The sequence below is a fragment of the Rhinolophus hipposideros genome, assembly GCF_964194185.1.
Source record: "Rhinolophus hipposideros genome assembly, chromosome: 16".
In the NCBI taxonomy this organism is placed as follows: domain Eukaryota; kingdom Metazoa; phylum Chordata; class Mammalia; order Chiroptera; family Rhinolophidae; genus Rhinolophus; species Rhinolophus hipposideros.
In genome coordinates this window covers 50,869,661-50,889,474 of record NC_138062.1, presented here as the reverse complement: position 1 = coordinate 50,889,474, position 19,814 = coordinate 50,869,661, and the positions used below count along the sequence as shown (strand labels likewise).

At 56.3% G+C, this 19,814-nt stretch overlaps 3 protein-coding genes across 4 annotated transcripts; 1 reads left to right on the top strand and 2 right to left on the bottom strand.

Annotated features, from left to right (window-relative positions):
* Positions 1–1,116: 1,116 nt before the first annotated feature.
* YJEFN3 (YjeF N-terminal domain containing 3) lies at positions 1,117–8,631 on the bottom strand. Of its 2 annotated transcripts, none has more exons than XM_081075953.1 (6): positions 8,511–8,631; positions 5,136–5,244; positions 3,312–3,422; positions 2,972–3,085; positions 2,743–2,893; positions 1,117–1,372 (listed from the first exon to the last, which is right to left on the bottom strand). In XM_081075953.1, exons 1-6 carry the CDS (start codon positions 8,567–8,569, stop codon positions 1,164–1,166), a joined length of 753 nt encoding a protein of 250 aa, XP_080932079.1. In that variant the 5' UTR covers positions 8,570–8,631; the 3' UTR covers positions 1,117–1,163. The 2 variants fall into 2 exon arrangements, with proteins under 2 accessions (XP_080932079.1, XP_080932080.1); XM_081075954.1 differs by having other exon boundaries at positions 2,822–2,893.
* A 523-nt stretch (positions 8,632–9,154) lies between these two features.
* On the bottom strand, positions 9,155–16,733 carry NDUFA13 (NADH:ubiquinone oxidoreductase subunit A13). Its single transcript, XM_081075955.1, has 5 exons — positions 16,582–16,733; positions 11,285–11,363; positions 9,961–10,032; positions 9,505–9,574; positions 9,155–9,339 (listed from the first exon to the last, which is right to left on the bottom strand). Exons 1-5 carry the CDS (start codon positions 16,673–16,675, stop codon positions 9,220–9,222), a joined length of 435 nt encoding a protein of 144 aa, XP_080932081.1. The 5' UTR covers positions 16,676–16,733; the 3' UTR covers positions 9,155–9,219.
* A 747-nt stretch (positions 16,734–17,480) lies between these two features.
* On the top strand, positions 17,481–18,302 carry TSSK6 (testis specific serine kinase 6; the record flags this gene model as incomplete). The annotated part of the gene is made up of 1 exon (XM_081075952.1): positions 17,481–18,302. One exon carries the CDS (start codon positions 17,481–17,483, stop codon positions 18,300–18,302), a length of 822 nt encoding a protein of 273 aa, XP_080932078.1.
* Positions 18,303–19,814: the final 1,512 nt, after the last annotated feature.

The window sequence follows — 19,814 nt, the reverse complement described above, 5'->3', positions numbered from 1 at the left end:
TTGAAGCCTCAGTCTCCTCATCTGAGAAATGGACCCAGTTCTCCACTCCACTGAGTGTTCCAGGGATTGGACTTTTCTGAGTGAGAGGTGTATGGACCAGAGGATTCAGTGTCCAGACGCCGCGCTGAGACAGGTACTCCACGGTCCGCAGGAATCCAGAAGAGCCTAACAGTTCATATCCAGACTCCAGGTGCCCCTACCACTCTTCGAGAATGGAAGAGAGTGAACAAGATCCCATTCCCGCCCCAGGCTGTCCTTGGGGCTCCATCTCCCTGGTACCCCCCCACACTCCCTCCCCCCTGCGGTCTGGCAAAAGGGACCATGGCCTGAGGAAGCGAGTGGTCCCTTGGTTCTCTCTCCAGGCGTGGCTGCATGCCAGGCCCACTACCAGACGTTCAGGCGCCTAGGGGGCTGGGCTGGGGGTCTGGGGGCGTCTCACCTCGGGCCCCCACCAGGTGTGCGGCTGCGACGCAGAGGAAGAGCAGTGGCGGCAGTGACGCCATGGCCGGGTCCGAGCGTCTAAGGGAGGGTCCGGGCTCCGCCAGTGCGCTCGGGTCGGACTCCTGCGGGTCTGGTGGCCGCTGGGGCTGAGGGTGGGGGCGGGACGCGACCGCAGGCCCCGCCTCGCACAGGCCCCGCCCCGTCCAGGCCCCGCTCCTCGGCCCTGGGTGACTTCGGTTGCGTGAGCAACCTCTCTGGGTCGTCGCCCCCCCCCCCCCCGGGGCGTCTGCCTGTGCCTCCGCCTCAGGCTGGTCTGAGTCCCCCGTTGCGGGCTAGAAGTCCCTTCCTCCACCCACCTTCCATTCTCCACGTGGGGTCCCAAGCTGCCGGTGGGAAATAGCTCTTGGAATCTGGCCTGAAGCTGCCCGAAACTTCATGCTTTAGGCAGCCAGAAATACTCCATCGAATTGAATTTTAACGCTATGGCCTTAGGCCACTCGAGCAGGCTGGAAGTCCCACCCTGAATCTACCTTCCACGGAGGCCAGAGGAAAGTCCCACGCGGCTACTGCCCTCCACCCCTCCCGCCTTGGGCCGCCGGGCCACCGGTGGGAACTCCCTCCCCGAGTGTGCCCACCCGCGGCGCACAGAAGAGGCGAGGCGAGGCAGTGGTGGGTCGTCTGTTTATTGACGCACGTCCAAGCTGCGTGGGTGTGGGAGGCGGTCACAGCGCCGCCACGCAGTCGGTGCCCATGTACCCCGGCAGGCGCAGAGCGAACTTTCGGCGCACGTCGTCCGGCACAAACCTGCCTGCCACGAAGTGGTGGCGCCCGGAGAAGCGGCCGGCACAGAGCTTGGGCGCCGCCAGCGATACCAGCACGTCGGGTTGCAGCCCGTCCTCGCCGTCGCCACCGCCGGTCTCCGCGTCCCAGCCTGAGGGAGGAGGGGCGGGAGGGGGGATGGGGAGCTGGGAGGGGTGCTCGCCCTCAGAAGAGAGTCCTGCCACCCCACCAGCCATCAACCCTTCCCCATCAAACCCAGCCTCTGCTCTCTGACACGTGAGTCTTGGTCAGACCTGCCTCTGCATTAAAAAAACAAAACAAAACAAAAAAAACTGAGCCTCCACCCTTAGACCAGTCTCTTTCCCTCCTTGGAGGTGTTTCCCTCCCCTTCTAGCCAGAGCCTTGCCCTCATACTTTTCTGCCCCTCTTCCCATCCTGCTACCGAATCGTCCTTCTCCATCTGACTCAAGCTCTGCCTTCAATCTACATCATTTCCACTGCTGCCCTTTCCCAATCTGACCCATGCCTCTGCCAGTGTCTGTCCCCATACTCCCTCTCTATCAACCCTGAGCTTCCCCACTTGGATTAGAGCCTCTTTCCACCAGGACTTCCCAGCCAGCCTGCCCCCTTCTGACCAGATCCCCACTCAGGACAGCCTTGCCTCCACCCTCAGACAAGGCTCCCCCTCAGACCTGTCTCCTTGCCTCAGGTTCTTGCCTGACAGGATGTACCCCCTTCGCCACCCAACTTGAGCCTCCATCCTCCTCCCTGACTAGATAGTCTTCCCTCTGACTTGACATCCCTGCCTTCACCTGCAGGCTAGGTCTTGCCTTTTGACTTGGCAGGACCCCACCACCTCCCTCATTGGGCCATAGCCTCTGCCACATCTCAAAGGACCCTCCACCTTCAGACTAGGGGACTCCCCTTCTCTCCTGCCTCTGACTGGAGTCTGGGGCCACTAACTAAAAGCCTCCTTCCTCTTACTTTAATCCTATCTGTGACCTTATCCCCCACCCTCAGACTAAACAGCCCACCTCCTCATAGCCAACCCCCCCTCCAGCTCTGTGGCACCCTGCTGAGATGGCACTGGGTCTTGCAAGCCAGGGGACATCCCCATGAGTCCGGCCACCCCCTGTGGAGGGTCCAACTGGCCAGCAGCTGTTTGTTCCGTCTGCCCATGGCCTAATGGCTCCAACAGGCATGGGGCGGCGGCCAGGATGGGCGAGGCCTTTGCTGAGTGAGCTCACGTCTGCCTGGGCAACTGGGCCAGGGTGGGCAGCGGGCACGCTGGGCTGGGTGTGGGGGGGGCAGGGGGACACAGGGTCACCTGGGCAACAGCCTTGGTCTTCCTCCTCTGAGGGATGGACATGACTCTCTGCCATACCCAGAGTGCATGATCTATCCACACTGGGGAAACAGAGGCTCAGAGTGGGCAGACAAGCCAGGGCACCAGAAGCCAGAGCACAGGCCCCTCCCACCATGTCCCCCAGGCGCTGACATGCCCCCCTCTGCCTGGCATGCCTGAGGGAATGTCCAGGCTCACAAGGGGGATGGACAGCAGCTTGAGCGTAGCTAGCGCACGTGTGCAGGGGCCCCCAACCTCACAGGGCTCCACGCCGGGACCCATCACGGCATCCACCACCAACCCATAGGCGTCGTTGACGAGCTGGACCTGGGGAGGGCAGGCAGGGTCAGGTTGGCCTTGGGACACCATCCCCCACCTGCCCCTCAGTTCCCGCTCAGCAATGACCTCTGTGGGGAGATAGGACAGAAAGGGGATGTCCATCTTCTCGCACTGGGTGGTCAGGTCCTGGTGCAGCGGGTCCAGTGAGCGTGTGGGGTAGAAGATGGTCGGTTCGTACTCCTGGGGATGGGGGTAGGACGGGATCAGTGGAGGGGCCTGTCCAGGCTCTGCCAAGACCCCAGACTTGACACCAGGCAGCAGAGGCTGCCTGGGGCAAGCACTGTGCATATTCTGTAACCTGTCCAGCCTGTGTTCCCCTGGGACACTACCAAGAGGAGGAGTCAATTTCTACCAGGATGGGGTGGGGGTGTGACCCTGAGAAGCCAAGGGGGTCCTTGCTACTCACAAACACCCGCAAGTGCCGGGCACAGACCAGCCCCACTGCCCCGTTCTGCTCCGGGCCGCACACGACCAGCACTGTCCTCTGCTTCCGGGAGAGAGTAGGCAAGGGGAACACCTGGAAGGGGGCACAGCAAAAGCAAAAGCATGGAGCTAGAAATTACTCCTTGCTCAGGTGGGGAAACTGAGGCCCCACGTACAGAAAGGGACAGGGCTTTGGCCTGGAGGCAATAGGATAGGACAGAAAGAGGGGCATTCTGGGTGAGGGGGACAGCCTCTGGGGCCTCAGTTTCCTCCTTGGAGACAGAGTCCTTGCCTCAGGCTCTGCCAAGCCAGGAAAACGTGCCTCCTGCTACCACCAGGCAGCGGGACTGCGGTTTGTTTATTCTCGGCCTGAGTTGCAGACATTCTTCCACCTTTTTCCACTGCAGTGGCTGCCCTGCCCCCACCCATTTTCCAGGCCTCAGGCCCTCCCGGAGGCCCCAAAGTTGGGGGGGAGGGAGGTAGTTTTCCAACCTGCCATGCCCTCTCTCTGCCTGTGGCTCTCCCTAGCCTGTCTTCACCTCTCTTTCTGTATCTCTCAGACTCTCTTGTGTCTCTCTCCATCTCTCTCTGTGCCCCTTTGTCTCAGTCTCTCTCTCAGACTGTCTGTGTCTCTGTGGGTCTGTGCATTTCTCTCCCTTAACACTGAGTTAAGCACGCGGCTGCTAGAGTCCCAGCCTGCCCTGACTCTGCATGGCCTCAGCTCCATCTCCTCTCTCAGCCTGAGTCTGCCTTTATCAAATAGGAGTGACAATGGCTCTGACAGGCCCATAGGACCTCTCCCTGGCCCCAGAGTGGCCCTGGGAGGCCCAGCCGTACTATCCTCCAACCACACAGAGGGGAAGTTATTCCATTTTTGTCTCCTCAAGATCTCAGTGAGGTCCTGACCAGCCCTGGGACCCACCACACCCCATTCAGAGTCAGGGAGGGGGAGGGCGACGTCTCCTGGCTGGTGGGAACCAAGGAGTTTCCAGATGGACTTGGGACTTTCAGGGCAAAAACCAGAAGGTTGGTCACCAAGAGCCAGGCAGTAGTTTACTACATTGGCTTTGCTTCTGTGACTTAGATTTTCACCATTTCCTTCTCCTTTGGGCATCTCACTTAGGATGTTTCATTTGGAACTAAAAACATTTACGTAAAAAAAAAAAATGAGTCCACATAAAGAAATTGAGTGGTTTTTTTTTTTTTTTTTTAAGTATACAGCAGTAAAAAGAAGAGGAAGAGGAAAAAGTTTACATGCTTGAGCCCTAACTCTATTGGGCACTTTTTAAGGCGTTTATGTCCTATTAACTGGTGTCAGTTTTGTTACCTTTGTTCAGAGGTAACGTGAGATATTGTTATTGCTTTTACTCTTGAGTTCCTTGCAGGCACCTCGAGGATGGGGGATTTGCCCCAGAGCCAGACACAGCTATGCTTCCCATCCCCTGGGACCCTACTCAGGCTCCTCCCCACTTCTGAGCCTGTTTCCCCACGTAACACAGGGTTGTTTGCGGGTACTCAGACTGCAAGAGCGAATGTCTCCCATGCCCAAGACCCAGGAAGTGGCAGAGGCAGGTGTTCATTTCTGCACCGCAAGGGCCCTGCAGCAGCTTCAGTCTCTGCTTGGACCCGCAGTTACATCCTGGGCTCCTGCCTGGTCTGGCCCAGTGATGAGCCTCTCTGGACTTCAGTTTCCTCATCTGAGTGATGGGCTGGACCATCCTGGCCATAGGGGTCATGCAGCTAGGCCTTGGCTCTAGTGGGCTGGCCATCTGGCTGGGGTCAAGGTCGAGGGTCAGGGATTAGGTACCTTGGTCACAGCCACGGCACTAGCATGGCCACACAACTCCACCAGCTGCTGCCGCCCAAAGCGATAATCCTCTAGCAGCTCCCGCTCCAGTGCAGCCGCCTCCTCCGTGCTGAGGGACGGAGTGGAAAGAGACGCTCAGAGACATAGAGAGACGAAGACAGAGACCTAGAGACAGAGGCTCGGATAGAGCCAGAAATATTCCACCAAAGTTCCAAGCCAGTCAGTCCCTGCCGTCACTCCCCATCGGAGTCGCGCGCGGTCGTTGGAACTTGGCAGGCAGCGGGAGGTTTGAGCCGAAGCCTGAGGCGCGGGCGCCCTCTGGTGGTCGAGGAAGCACTTGGCGGCGCCTGTTGGTTCTTCTATTGCCCCAAAGGGTGGGAGACCGAGCGGAGCCACCCCCCCAAGGCGGGAGGAACCCAGAAAGAGGAATGGGGCGTGAAGAACTTTGATGGGGACTATGGGCAGGTTTTAGGCAGAGGGAACCATTGATTGAGCTCCAGGTCACCGGAGGCAGCCAATTGGACTAGGGGTGCCTGGGTGAGGAGGGTTGTGAAGGTTGCAGAGGAATCTGATGGCTCACTTAGGGAGGGGGATGTAGGGCTCGCAGCTCTGAGACTTATTGATGACTCCTCTTCAAAGGCAGTGGTAAAATTCGAATAATTGTGCCCAGAGATATGGGGCCAACTTACTTGAGGTGAAGCTCTGCCACCAACTTGCTGACTGACTAGGGTACATTTCATCTTTCTGCATGTTGCTTCCTCCTTTGCCAAAGTGAAGGTAGGATGGACTAGATAGTTTTAGAGGCCCAATTCAAAATGCAAATGTGGGGCCCCTTGTGGAAAAATTAAGAATTTCAAGATGGTGACAGCAGAGCATTAAACCAAGTGTTGGGTCATTCCTTCTAAAAGCAGGGACCAAGCTGGCCCTGGCTTAGGGGCCTTGCGAGGAGCCTGGGCTTGGTGGCCGCTGAGAGGGAGAACTGGCTTTGAAGACAGGTGTTCCTCACTCCACAATCAAGGGTTGGGCCGCTGGGCAGGGTCTGTGGCCTGATGCCAGACTTCCCTGGGCAGGAGCCCTCACTGCTGGGGAACAGTACCTACCCCCAGCTCAGCAGATCCTAGAGAGGGTAGTAATAATAATAATAATAATAATAATAATAATAATAAAACCATGATGATAATACCAGGCCCCAAAGAGTTAGAAGAACATCCAACAACTCAGAGAAATTAAGTGGCTTGCCCAGGATCATGCAGGAAGCAAGTAGGAAAACTGAGACTTCACCCTTGATGTCTGTCTCCAGCGCCACGGTCAAAGTGTGAGTAACACAGCAGAGGCACACCTATAGATCGTACAGGTTTGTGGGAATGAACCCTAGCTTCCCTCCTTCAAGTTTGTGAACAGGAAACCACCACCTTTGGGCCAATTTTACAGTGTGATCAGGCCAGGCAGGCCGGAGGGATAGAAGTGGGGAATAAGGAGTGCTGTGGGATGGGGAGTCAGGGATGGCTTCCTGGAGGAGCTGGCCTGGAGCACTATGGGAGATAATCCAGGTGGCAAGAACAGCGTGGGCCAGGCATTGTAGTGGGAATGAGTTTGGTAGGTTCAAGGGACAGAAGGGAGTCTGGTATGGTTGGAGCAGAGTGAGCGAGATTGAGAAACTGGGTCAAGAACACACTTTAGGGGCCCACGCAGATGGGGGAGATGAAGGCTGAGAGCAAGGTGGGTGGCCACATGCCCCAAGATACCAGCAACCAGAGCCAGATTCAACGCCGGGCTTGTGTTTATACAGTATGGGATGACACTGAAGTACTGGGTGGAGAAAGCAACTCACAGTAGGGACAGATGAAGAGCCCTGCCCACCCCCCAGGCTGGCCCAGCTCCCCAGAAAATCTTTTGAGAATGTGGCTTATTTCTCTGCAGTTCTGGCTGCAGCCCCCACAGGAGGGTGGGGGAGGGGGAAGATGAGGAGGGAGGACTCTCCATTCCTCCTCCTCTTTCTCTGTCCCTGGGGTGGTGGCTTTGGGTGGAGTGTGAGTGGAAATCAGGGCCAGTGGGGGAGGGGGATAGGTGGGGGCTCACTCATGAGGGTTCCTCTTGCTTCCCCCAACTTCAGCCCCCAGAGAGACGCTGAGGCCCATAATTTGCCCACCAGTCCCAAAGGGGCTGAGGTGACCTGTTTTCAAAGGGAACTGAGCCTGACATTCCCAAAATGCTTCGAGGAGGGAGCTCTTTTGGAGGTGAAGCCGAGGCCAGAGTGCCCCATGCCAGACCGAGATGCTCCCTGTGGTCTCGGCTCTCCCTGCCTCCATCCTCGTGCCTCTTCCCGGCAGCACTCCATCACTGCTCATCTGCCTCCAGCAGTCTATGCCCCGCTCCACACACACTCACTCACAACACGAGCAAAGGGAGTTTTGAAAACTTGAACACCAGATCGCAGCAGCCCGTCACAAACCTTCTTAAAGCTCCCCAGTATTCAGAGAATATTCAAAGCCCTCATCACACCTACATGCCCCTCACTGTCTCCAACCTCATTGCCTCGTTCCCCCCCCCCCATTCAGTGTTTCACTCCTACCCACCCCTAGAGCCCCATCACTTTTCAGTTGGTGTTTGAGGCCCCACACAACTGGCCCCTATCCCAGATGAAGTTATAGTTCCAGCTTCTAGAACATTCTTCTGGATGTCCTGGGTGTTTAGGCTGAATCTGGACACCAGACAGTCACTGGACAATATCTGCCCTGAGAAAAGGGGCTAATTAGACAGTGGGCAGAAGTGATGGGACAAGGGGCTGTTGGATGAATATGGTTTCCAGTGAGGTCCCCTCCACACACAGACTCACAGCCCTGCTTGGGGTCCCGTACCACACAAGATGATTTAGGACAAGGTGGGAGACAGACACAGCTGCCAGCTCAACCCCAAATTTACCAATCCACAGGCAAGTAGCTCGTGTTCAAGAACCAGCCTAGCCCTAGCTCAGGCAGTGGTTCCCCTTCCCAGGCCTGTTTCCTTCTCTGGAGTAGGTGACAGCAGCAGGTGGACCACCAGGGAGGGGTGTGTGCATTGGAGGAGCTGAGAGTTAAGAGTTCAGATGCAGGAGGTATGGGGGCTCCAGTCCCTGGACGTGGAAAGGGGAGGTGGACCCTGGTCGGGGTAAGGGGTGATGAGGGAGAGTAGCCATGCTCATGAATAATTCATGAGGGGCGGGCCTGTCAGAGATGCAGTTTCCCGGGCAACGCAGTTTGGAGGCATGGGCAGCTGGCAGGCTGCCTCTCCAGCAAAATGCCCGGTGGGCCTCGGATTCCGTGGGTCCCCTCCCAGCCATGCCCCTGTCCCCACGCCTATCCCAGCCATGCCCCCACCTCCGGCTCCCCGGCTGACCTGAGGAAATGCCGCTCCTCAGGCGCCTCGGCCAGGTCCCGGCCAGCCGCGCCGCTCATGATTCGAGGCGAGCCGAAGCGGAAGCGCAGTACGACTGCCGCCGACTCCTTTTAAGAGCAATCCAGGGCAGGCCCGTCCCCTCCCCGCCCACCCTGCGTGCTCGCCATTCAGGAGGCGCTGCGAAGGCGGTACACGCGGCCATTGGTAGGGGGAGCAGGCGGACTTAACCTTTTCATGGCAGGAGCGGAGCTGCTGCCGGGATGGAGGGAAGCCAAGACACGCTGATACTGGCAGGGAACGAAGCGATGGGTCAGTCACCCCTGCTAAGGGATGAAGGGGACCCACCCCTGTGCACTCCTCTCCAGGTCCCGACCCGCCCCGACCCCACCACGCTGTGCCCAGGTGAAGCCCCCAGCCTGGAGTGGTGGGCTGCGGAACAAACACGATTTCAAAAGAGGTAGGAGTCCAGGCATGTTTGGGAGTCGAGGCTGGTAGTGGATCCAGGGGCTGCCTCTGGGTGTTTTTTGAGGCCATCTTGTTTGGTGTTTTCTACAGAACCACCAGGTCCAGTCCCTGTGTCCCCACACGTGTGACCCAGTAGCGCCCCTCCTCGGCCAATCACTCAGTCCTGGGCACACAGGCGGGCAGGTCTCCAGAGCTTTTATTCTCTCGTGTGCGGAGGGGCTGAGGCTCAGTGGCTGAGGCGGCCCTACGTGTACCAGATGAAGCCGTAGGTGGCGTTGATGATCTCCTCATTCGTGCGCAGTCCATAGAGCTCGCCCAACATGGGGGTCACCCAGCGCGTCGTGTGGAACACAGATTCACCCACCTGCAGGGACAGCGGGTACAGGCTGGGGTGCAGCTGCCCCCTCAGTCCCACACAGCCTGCTGGCCACTGTGTACGAAGCTTCCGCCTCCCCTTAGCACCCACTACCCCTTTCAGCCCCAGGTTTTCTAGGCCACTGCTGCAGTGCCTTGCCTGCCAGGGACCCACCTTCCAGTCGGGCACATCCTTCATGATGATGGCTTCTTCCTCCAGGTTCTCCCGAAGGAGCTGCAGGATCCTGCAAGGACAGAGGAGGAAGTGGGGGCCAAGGGGCCCCTGCCTAATGTACCTGCCAGAACCCTCCCAATTCCACATCTCCCTCATCTTCTGCCGAGAGATGGAGGGACCTGCACACACTGACCCCTCCGGCTTTCATTCCCTCTCCCTGGCAAACGCTTACTGTCCTCCCGCTCCAGTCCCAACACCCCCTCTTGCAGGAAGCCCTCCTGTCCTCCCCCTTTGGTCTCCACGTTAAGTCAAGTCTAGGGCCCTTTTCAAGGATTGACGGCAATCCCGTGTGCAAGACGCAGCTGCCAGTCCCCGTATGCATGCTGGCTGTGTCCCGCGCTGCAGGCTGGGACACCGAGGCCTGTGCCCTCCTGACCCTGGCCGTGGCAGCCCCACCTCCGGTCCTTCTCTGCCTGCAACAGCGGCATCAGCGCGATGCGAGCCTCCAAGTCCTCGATCTGCAGGCGCCTGTGACACCCCAAAACCAACACTTGGATCAGATCATGGTGGGAGGGTGGGGGGCGGGCAGGCAAAACAGGGTGATTGACATTCAGGGTGATACATGGGGAAGGGGGTTGGGGGAAGAGGCAAGCAAGTGAGGCAGGGCGTGGGCAGTGGGCTCTGCCCACCAGAAGCCCAAGATGGGGGGACCCAGCTGGCGCAGGCGTTGGTCCACAAGACTGCTGGCTTCACACTTTCTTTTCAATTAAAAACTTTTTTAATCCTAAAATTAGTCCGGGATAATTGCAGTAAAGGGGGAGGGGGGGGCATTCATCACGGGGCTCTAGGCCTTACAAAACCACGTCCCCTTCATCTCAAAATAACCTCGGGTGTGAGCCCCAGGCAGGCGGCTTTCTTCTCCTGGCTTTTCAGCGTCTTCCAAGGCACCAGCCCTGTCTGTGCTGAGGGGTGGGGGGTGGAGCTGGATGGGCCCAAGGAGTGGTCTCCGACCCTGTCCACTGATTACCAGGAATCTTACAAAGGCACAGGGAAGGGGCAAATGAACTTCCGCCCCTCTCCCCCAGTCCCATTCCTCAGGCTGCTGCCCTCACCACAGCCACACAGTGCAGTCACTACCATGTCCCCCTGGGAGTCTGCGCCAGGTCTCGCCTATCCAGTGTGGGGACCCTAGCCCAGAGCACCCAGTAGGTGCTCCTCACTTCATTCAACAATGTGGGGCACCCTCCATGAGCTGGGCCTTCTCCAGCACCAACCTCAGGGATTCCTGGCTTCATGGGGGAGGGGGCGCTAAGGACGCATGACACAGGTGGGACAGGGAGGAGAGGCCCAGCCAGGGGGGGTCCCGCGAGGAAGAGCCAGCTCACAGGGCATCAGGCGAGCTCACAAGCAGCTGGAGTCGGAGCCGAGGCCACCGCAGGCCTTGGCTCCTGCAGCCCTGCACGGCCGGCCCTTGCCTTGCATGATCTGCTTTCTAAGCCCTTAGAGCATCATGGCCTGGTCACCTGGACAAACACCGGCTATGATAACCTGGCCCAGGCCTGCCCCTCTACCTCCACCCTATGAGCTATCCTAACCTGGACCCTCCTGTCGCCAGCAGCAGAGGCCCAGGGATGCCTGGGTAACACCCGGAGGCGAGCTCCTCGCTGACTAGTTATCCTCAGGGGTAAAGCCCAGAAATAGACCTGCTGGGTGGCCAAGGTCTGGAGGTTGACGAGGGGCCCTGATGTACCCAGCGTCCACCGGCATGGCCCCCCCTCACCTGCGCTCGCGGTTCCACTTCGCCATGCTCCAGTACCCAAAGAGCAAGGTCCCGATGCCCACAGCGAACATGCTGTAGCCTGTGGACAGAGAAGCACCGGCTCAGCACCCGCAGGAGGGACAGGCCACCCTTGTCATTTCTTCTTGTGAAGCATAAGCCACTCGCTGTGCAAATACTCCACAAATATGGACGAGGGAGAAGGTGAGAGCCCGTGACTCCTTCCCAGAGATGGCTCACATTTCTTCAGACTTTTCTTTTTTTTTTTTTTGTCTCTGGGGAATGTCCACCGCCCCCTCCCTTCTCCGCAGCTGCAGAACACTTTCTATCACGGTCACCCACTCTGCGGGCAGGGGACATCAGGCTGCCTCAGCTTCTCTCTTACAGGCGAGGCTGTGCCCCTATGCTGGGTTTTCTGGAAGGTAGAGGCAGGGCAGGGACTGCAGAAGGGCCCATGGGTCTAGATGTTTATGGCTGGGTGGCCTTGGCCCCACCATCTTCTAGAAGTTTGGTTCCCAGTCGGTTGGCCAGTCCCCAGAGGAAGTTTGGTGTCCATGGCTGGGTCCCAGCTCCATGGGGGCTCCTGGCTACCTGGGCCACCTCCCTGCATGCTGCCCACAGGGGGCTGGATGGGGCTGCCAGAGGCAGGCAGTGCCCTGCAGGGGCTGCCTACCACCTCCTGGGCTCCTGGGGTGCTGCTGTTCCAGGCCCAGCAGGGTCAACCCCCCATGCTCAGACTCCAGGGGACAGGCTGTCATGAATATTTACTGAGCACCAGTGGGCATTCAAGCTTTAATCCTGACTGACAGACTGTGGGCCTAATGGAGTCTTCAGGGAGGCCCGGTCACCTGGGGCCGGATTTGCCCTGCACCCCCTCATCTTTCGAGCCTCATCTCTTCTCTGGCCAGACCTCGTGGTTGCTGTGACAAATGGACAAACTCAGCCAGGTCACGCTCCAGTTAACACCCAGTAAAGGACTGGTAAATGGAGGGTAAGGCCACTCCCTGGGTCTTGTGGAGGGACAAAGTGGGGGCTCTTTCTTCTTCAGCTTGGCTCCTGCATAGAGCTCATCACACCCCTCTCCTGGACCTGGAGATAAATGAGACATTGGTTCCATTTTCCCCTTTTAGTTCAACCGGTTAAAAACCCCAGCTTAGGGTAAGACAGTTCCACATTATGGGTCCAAGTCAGCGAGGGCACCCTGGTTCCTGTGCTGAGAGGCAGGATCCCTCCCAGCACACCCAACTACTGGCTACTTGTGCTGGGCATTTCAGCAGAACTGCCTCATTCTTTTCAATAGCTGCACAGAGGCCCAGGAGCCTCCTCTTCTGACCCCGCCCCAGGGGACAGATCTGGGCTCTTTGTCAAAGCCCCATGCCCTTACACCGAGCACCCAAGTATGGGCCCATCTGTGAGAGAAATTCCAGGACTAAGGCGGCCTTTACAATGGTGCAGTTCTAACTCATCTCTTCCTCACTGACGGCTTCGAGGGTGGGACCCCAGGTCTCTCTGGAGCTGCCAATATGGTGAGGAAGGCCAAGGGGCATGCACGGAAGGGTGTGCAGGTCATGCCTAAAGAAGACCTAAATAAATGGAAATGCAACCCGTGTTCACGGATCAGAACCTAATATTGTTCAAATGGCAGCACTCTACAAATGTAGTTACATTCAAAGCAGTCCCCATCAGAATCCCAACCATCCCCTCCCCCCATCAAAAACCCAACCTTCCCCCCACAGTCCCACAGAAATTGACAAGCAGATCGTGAGATTCATATGGAAATGCAAGGGACCAGAACAGCCAAAACCATTCTGAAAAAGAAGAACAAAGTTGGAAGACTTGCACTTCACGATTTCAAAACGTATCACGCAGCTGTGTGTACAAGGCAGCGTGGCTCTGGTATAAGGATAGACATGTACATCAATGGAACAGAGCTGAGTCCAGAAATAAACCCTCACATTTATGGTCAATTGATTTTGGACAAGGGTGCCAAGACAATTCAATAGGGAAAGAATAGTCTTTTCAGCAAATTAGACAACTTGATAGCCACATGCAAAATAATAAAATGTGCTCCTTCCTTCCCCTATCTACAAAAATTAACTCCAAATGGATCTTATCTCAATGTAAGGGCTAAAACTATAAAACTCTTAGAAAACAGAGGAGTCAGTCTCGGTGACCTTGGATGAGGCAATGGTTTTTTACGAGACACCAGAAGCACAAGAAACAAAAGAAAAAAAAAAAAAGATGAACTGGACTTCACTGAAATTTAAAAACTTTTTTTGCTACAAATAATACCATCAACAAGCTGAAAAGACAAACTAGGGGAGAAAGGGAGAAAGTACTTGCAAATCATATATCTGATAAGAGATTTGGTATCTATAATATGTAAAGAACTATCAAAACTCAGTAAGAAGATAAACAACCCGATTTAAAAACGTGTAAAGGATGTGAATAGTCATTTCTCCAAGGCAGCTGTACAAATGGCCAATAAACACATGAAAAGATGCTCAACACCATTAATCACCAAGGAAATGCAAATCAAAACCACAATGAGATACCACCTCATACCCCCAGGATGGCAAGCCTCAAAAAAAAAAAAAAAATTTAAAATAATTAGTATTGTTGAGATGTGGAGAAATTGGAACTCCTATCCATTGCAGGTGGCAACATAAAATAGTACAGCCAATTTGGAAAACAGTTTGGCAAGTTCCTCAAAATGTTATTTGTGGAGTTACCATATTTACCATGGAGTTACTGTGACCCAGCAATTAGACTCCTAGGTGAAATTTCACCTAAGAGAAATGAAACATATGCCACATAGACACCTGGACACCTGTGTTCATAGCAGCACCGTTCACAACAGCCGAAAGGTAGAAACAACTCAAATGTCCATCAAGTGGTAAATGGATACACAAAATGTGGTCCATCCATACAAGAATATTATTCAGCCATGAAAAGGAATGAAGCACTGTCAACCACAATTTTAAAAAATATATTTTAAAAAGCATTTAAAATGGTAAAAAAAAAAAAAAAGGTGTTTTCAAAGATGAGAAAAAGGAATGAAGCACTGACACACTACATGAACATTAAAAACATCATGCTGAAAGAAATCAGCATTAAAGGACACATTGTAAATGATTCCATTTATATGAAAAGTCCAAAAGAGGCAAATCCAGAGACACAAACCAGATTAGCGGTTGTCAGGGGCTGGGAGGAGAATGAGAAGTGACTGACGGGGGTTCTTTTGGGGATGATGAAAGTTTTGTAAATTTAGATCATGGTGAGTTGCACAACTGCAAATAAACTAAAAATCAGTGATTAGTACACACGAAATGGGTGAATTGTACGGTATGGAATCCCAATAAATATATTAAAGACACAAGAAAAAAAAGGCCACACACTAGACATAGGAGGGAGTACAGAGAGGAGCTGCGTGTGAGAGATGAGAGGTGGGGGTAGCAATCACTTTGGGAGCAGCTTGGATTAAAGGCAGCCTGAGCCAGCTTGTCACTTTCTCGAACGCTAGTGGTGAGTGGTCCAGGGAAAGAGAAGGGCAGCTGGTGCCAGGCATGGGGCCACAGCGCCTTGACAAGAGCAGGGGACGGTAGGACTGATGGAGAGAGGGGCACTGTGGACCATGGCTCAAAAGAGGCAAGGCTGGAGGGCCAGGAGGACAGAGGATGAGGGCAGGGCGCAAGCTAGAGCACAGGGCCTTGCACTTGCTCTTCCGTCCTCCTGGGGGACTCCTCCTCAGAGAGGTACCTTTGGCCCACCCTGGCTAAAGCAGGCCCCACTACTCCCACAGCAGGAAATTCTGGCGTGATGTGTCTATCTCCTCAGCCTAGACAGTGAGCTCCTGGAGACAGGGCCTACAGCCACAACTAGTTACTGAATAAATGCGCGTATATAAACAAAGACCATACCACCAAAAGTGTATCTTTCTCACCCCTGTGCAGCCAAGAAAGACTGGGGTGGGTTTGTATGTGCTACAGTTGAACGTAGGTGTAAAGGGGTATGATTAGGAGACCCAACCCCAGGGAGTGGTATTGAAAGCCCATGGGAGACACAGCTGTGTCATGAACAGGAAGAGGACTGTGATAAAAGGTATGTTTGTGACTTAAAAAAGAGAGATGCTGACTTGGGCGGGGGAGCCCAGGGAGGCCTGATGGCTGTAATCCCTCCGCAGCCTGGTCTGGATAGAAGTCACACAGGAGTCTATGTGTAAACAGACATTATGCAGCACACTGGAGGGGTGCACAGACCTGGATGTTACGTTATACCTTCAGAAAAGAAACAAAGAGATTCAGATTACATTATATTCATTCAATCTTCTCCAGGATGAGTTGAGTGGCCCCAGCTGGTGCCAAATCTAGCCTATTACCTGTTTTTGTATGGACCTTGGGCTAAGAACACTTTTAGGTCTTATAAACAGTTTTTAAAAAGCAGCAGCAGTGGACAGAGACCATCTGGCCCTTACAGAAAAAGTTTGTCACCCTCTGTTCTGGGATACAAAAAAGCCAAGAAGGGAAAGGGGAGGATGAGTTTTCACTTGACATTAACTTTTCTACTGTCTGAATTATGACATATTTTTTACCATGCCCATTAATTTTTTTTTTAATTAAGGCATTATCTGTATAAGATGCACAGACTTTGAATGTCAAGTTTGATGATCTACAGCAAATGTATTCACCGTTACATGGTTTTATGTTTCTTTGTATTTCTCTGTTAACCCTGGGTGCGGAGTACGGGTGCCTTTTACTTTCCCTCTTACATTGTTCTGCGACGAATCTAACAGCAAATTTTTAAATGTTACTTAGAACGTTTGAAAACTGGAAGCACACACATTCCCGGAACGTCCTGCAGGTGGGGGCCACCAGCGAGGAACCACCGCACAGAACATCTTTTAAATCCCCTGGGTGTTCCGCGTTTTGGCCCCAGCTTCGCTCTGGGTGGTCCTGGCGGGAGGGGTCAGTGGCCCCACCTGTGACACCCAAGCGTGGCGGAGGCCGGGGGCTAGGGGCGCAGGCTGGACTAATCTCAGTTCAACCCACCGTGAAACGGGAACAATTAACAGGACCGACTCCTGCTGGGCTCTTCCGAGAAGGAAATAAAGGGCTTAGGAATCGCTCGACAAGGTATAGCAGTTACCTTTGTTGTTACCACTGACGCTACCTGGGATCCCCAAGCTCCGCCTGTCGTCACTCCGCAGGTAAACTGAGGCCCGCCAGCCGCCCAGCGCCCCGCCCCCGCCGCGGCGCCCAGCAGGCCCCGACGCGGACACCCCGGCGCAGGCGGACACTGACCCGACACTCCCCGACGCGGAAGGTTGCGCTTGTAATCTATGGGGCCGTAACCCCCCGGAGGGGGCATGTCCTGCTTCACCTTCGACGCCGCCATATTCGCAGGGATTTGCACGTCCGGCCGCGGACGGAAGTGACGTAGCCGGCAGCCGCCGCCGCCACTAGGAGTGTGGCGGAAGCTGTCGCGCGTGTCTTGGGCTGGGCCAGGGAACCTCGGGCGCTGGTGTAGCGACCCTACACCAGCTAGTGCTGCCGGGCCCGGCTGCGGCCGAGGAATCCTTCTTTCCTCTTCTCCCCGCCGGGGCGTAGCCGCCTGGAGCCCGTCGGGTCGCCCGGGTCCTTGCACTAAAGGACATCGCGTTGACCTTCCCTCTGGGGCATTGCTCAGGGCATTCAGGATCCCGAGACGGGCAGTTCACCGAGCTAAGCCCGCTTTCCCGTTTTCTCCCAGTCGGGAGCCCAGGGCTCCACATGGTCGGGGGTGGATACAAGAAGTTCGTGGGGCGGCTACTCCTTGTATTTGTTAACTCGCGAGGAGCCGTCCCAATCCCAGGCGCGGATTCCGCTCCCCAGTGGCGGTTGAGATCCCATGCTAGTGTCCTCTCATCGGGAACTGGACCATTTAGAGCGATTATGAGTCACAAAGCCCTAGGGCCCTGGGGGACCCCGGCGGGGCGGGGTCCGGGGAGGCACCCCGAGGCGGGGTGACGCCCGCGGTCACTTCACAAGGCAGAAATTGTTACCTGGGCAATAAAAGGCACCGCGGCGGTGGGGAGCCGGGAGTGGGCACATGGGGGTGCGGGTGTGCAGGTGCCAAGCGCCATGGGTTAGGCCCGAGATCGGAGTCCGGCCGCCCCCCGACAGCAGCCGTCTCCTGCTCCCCGCGCGCCCCAGGCGCCACCATGTCGGGCGACAAACTCCTGAGCGAACTCGGCTATAAGCTGGGTCGCACAATAGGTGAGGGCAGTTACTCCAAGGTGAAGGTGGCCACGTCCAAGAAATACAAAGGCACAGTGGCCATCAAGGTGGTGGACCGGCGGCGCGCGCCGCCCGACTTCGTCAACAAGTTCCTGCCGCGTGAGCTATCCATCCTTCGGGGCGTGCGGCACCCGCACATTGTGCACGTCTTCGAGTTCATTGAGGTGTGCAATGGGAAGCTGTACATCGTGATGGAGGCGGCTGCCACTGATCTGCTGCAGGCCGTGCAACGCAGCGGGCACATCCCCGGGGGGCAGGCGCGCGACCTCTTTGCACAGATCGCCGGCGCTGTGCGCTACCTGCATGACCACCACCTGGTGCACCGCGACCTCAAGTGCGAAAACGTGCTGCTGAGCCCAGACGAGCGCCGCGTCAAGCTCACGGACTTCGGCTTTGGCCGCCAGGCACACGGCTACCCCGACCTGAGCACCACCTACTGCGGCTCGGCTGCCTACGCATCGCCCGAGGTACTCCTGGGCATCCCCTACGACCCCAAGAAGTATGACGTGTGGAGCTTGGGCGTCGTGCTCTACGTCATGGTCACCGGGTGCATGCCCTTCGATGACTCAGACATCGCCGGCCTACCCCGGCGCCAGAAGCGCGGCGTTCTCTACCCTGAGGGCCTCGAGCTGTCCGAGCGCTGCAAGGCCCTGATCGCCGAGTTGCTGCAGTTCAGCCCATCGGCCAGGCCCTCGGCGGGCCAGGTAGCGCGCAACGGCTGGCTGCGCTTGGGGGACTCCGGCTAAAAGCCGGGGTTCCCTCCATTCCCACCGCCCCGAGCACTGCGCACGCGCGAGGCGCGCTTCCAGAGTCCCGCGAAGCCGGCGCGTGCCAGTGCGCATGCGTTCTTTCCCCTCCCCCTCTTCCTCGATGGCGGGGGCCCCAGTCGCCCCTGTTTGGAATCTAGTTCCTCCACGACCCGGAGAGCCAGGAGGGCGCGTGCGTATTCTCGATGTCCCGCAAGAAGGCCCCGGGAGGGGTCTGGACGAGGGGGAGAGAAAAAGCATCGCGCCTGCGAGGAATGAGCGACCACTGCCCGGCGCGTGTCTGCTACCTACGTGGAGGAGCTACTGGCGAGGGCAGGCGCGCAGTGTCCGTGGCCAGCCTGCCGCGCTTGCAGCTGGGGGACGGCGCGCTCCAGGTGCCGCCCCGTTTGTAATTTGCAATAAACTCGCTCTTCCTCGCACCTGGCTCTAGCGATGGCCCCCTTTTACAGAGCAGGGGAGAGGGGTTCGCTCCCCGGGGGCAAAGCAGGCGCGGGTGCTCCATTTTAGAGAAAGACTTGTTAGAGTTTTTGCTTCAGTTCTCAAAAGGGAGTTGGGAGGTTTCGAACCCGGACCTTTCGGGTCCCCCAGCCTAAGCAGAGTCGAAGGAGCTTGGAGGTCGTTCCCTGGGGTCGTGATGATCCTGGGAATGGAGATGCTGGTCTAGGGAACAAGGACTCAGCACCCTTCTCGTGTTTAAGGATGGCATGGAGGGAGGCAGGGGATGTCTCCACAGACGCTGAGCGTTTAGCGTTGAGGAAATTGAGGCCCACAGATTTCACCTGCCCGAGGACACAGCTGCGATTTGAACCCAGATATGGCTGAAGGGGGGTAGGGAGGTGGTGGCAGCTCTCCTCATGAGGGCCCCTTCCTTGGTGAGGGTAAGAGGCTCGGGAGGTCACGGCTGACGGTGAGTCCACCCAGCAAGCTGGTTCTTTCAGTCCTGTCTCCATTCCTGCGTTTATGGAACACCTGCTCTGGAAGCTCTGGGACTCAACAAAGGCTTAGATCCATCCTTGCCCTCAGGGGGTGGCAAGTGAAAAGTGAAGTAAAAAAGAATTGTGTGGGAATTAAAAAAAAAGTTACCTTGTGCTACATGCCGGGTGGGGGTTGACTCAGGAGGGATTGAAGTAGATATTTGAGCTGAACCCTAAAGGAATCAGCCACTGGAAACAGCAAATGTTCCACGAGTTCCCAAACAGGATGGAGCTGGCAGTGTTTGAGAAATGACGGGGAAGCTCCTGTGGCTGGAATGGAGAAGAGGTGAAGAGGTAAAGTGGTATGTCTGTAGAGGGGACCCCATAGAGCTTGGGGAAGGTCGGGTTTGCTACGTTACTGGTACGGGAAACGTCTCCCTAAGATTTAATCCTGCCTCCATCGGAGGCCCATGACCAGTCTCTAAGGAGGCTGCTCAGCGAGTCTGACCTGCCCCACCCCTGCTCACTCACCATCCATGGCTCTCAGGTGTCCTGGGGATGAGGTGCCAGCTCTCCC

Coding starts and splice junctions, on each gene's coding strand:
- NDUFA13 (XM_081075955.1), bottom strand. CDS start 16,675: ATGGCGGCGTCGAAGGTGAAGCAGGACATGCCCCCTCCGGGGGGTTAC. Junction 11,364..16,581: donor TCCGCGTCGGGGAGTGTCGG/GTCAGTGTCCGC, acceptor CTCTGTCCACAG/GCTACAGCATGTTCGCTGTG. Junction 9,340..9,504: donor AGGATGTGCCCGACTGGAAG/GTGGGTCCCTGG, acceptor CTGTCCCTGCAG/GTGGGTGAATCTGTGTTCCA.
- YJEFN3 (XM_081075953.1), bottom strand. CDS start 8,569: ATGAGCGGCGCGGCTGGCCGGGACCTGGCCGAGGCGCCTGAGGAGCGG. Junction 5,245..8,510: donor GAGGAGCGGCATTTCCTCAG/GTCAGCCGGGGA, acceptor TCCGTCCCTCAG/CACGGAGGAGGCGGCTGCAC. Junction 1,373..2,742: donor GAGCCTGGACATTCCCTCAG/GCATGCCAGGCA, acceptor CTCCTCCCTCAG/GCTGGGACGCGGAGACCGGC.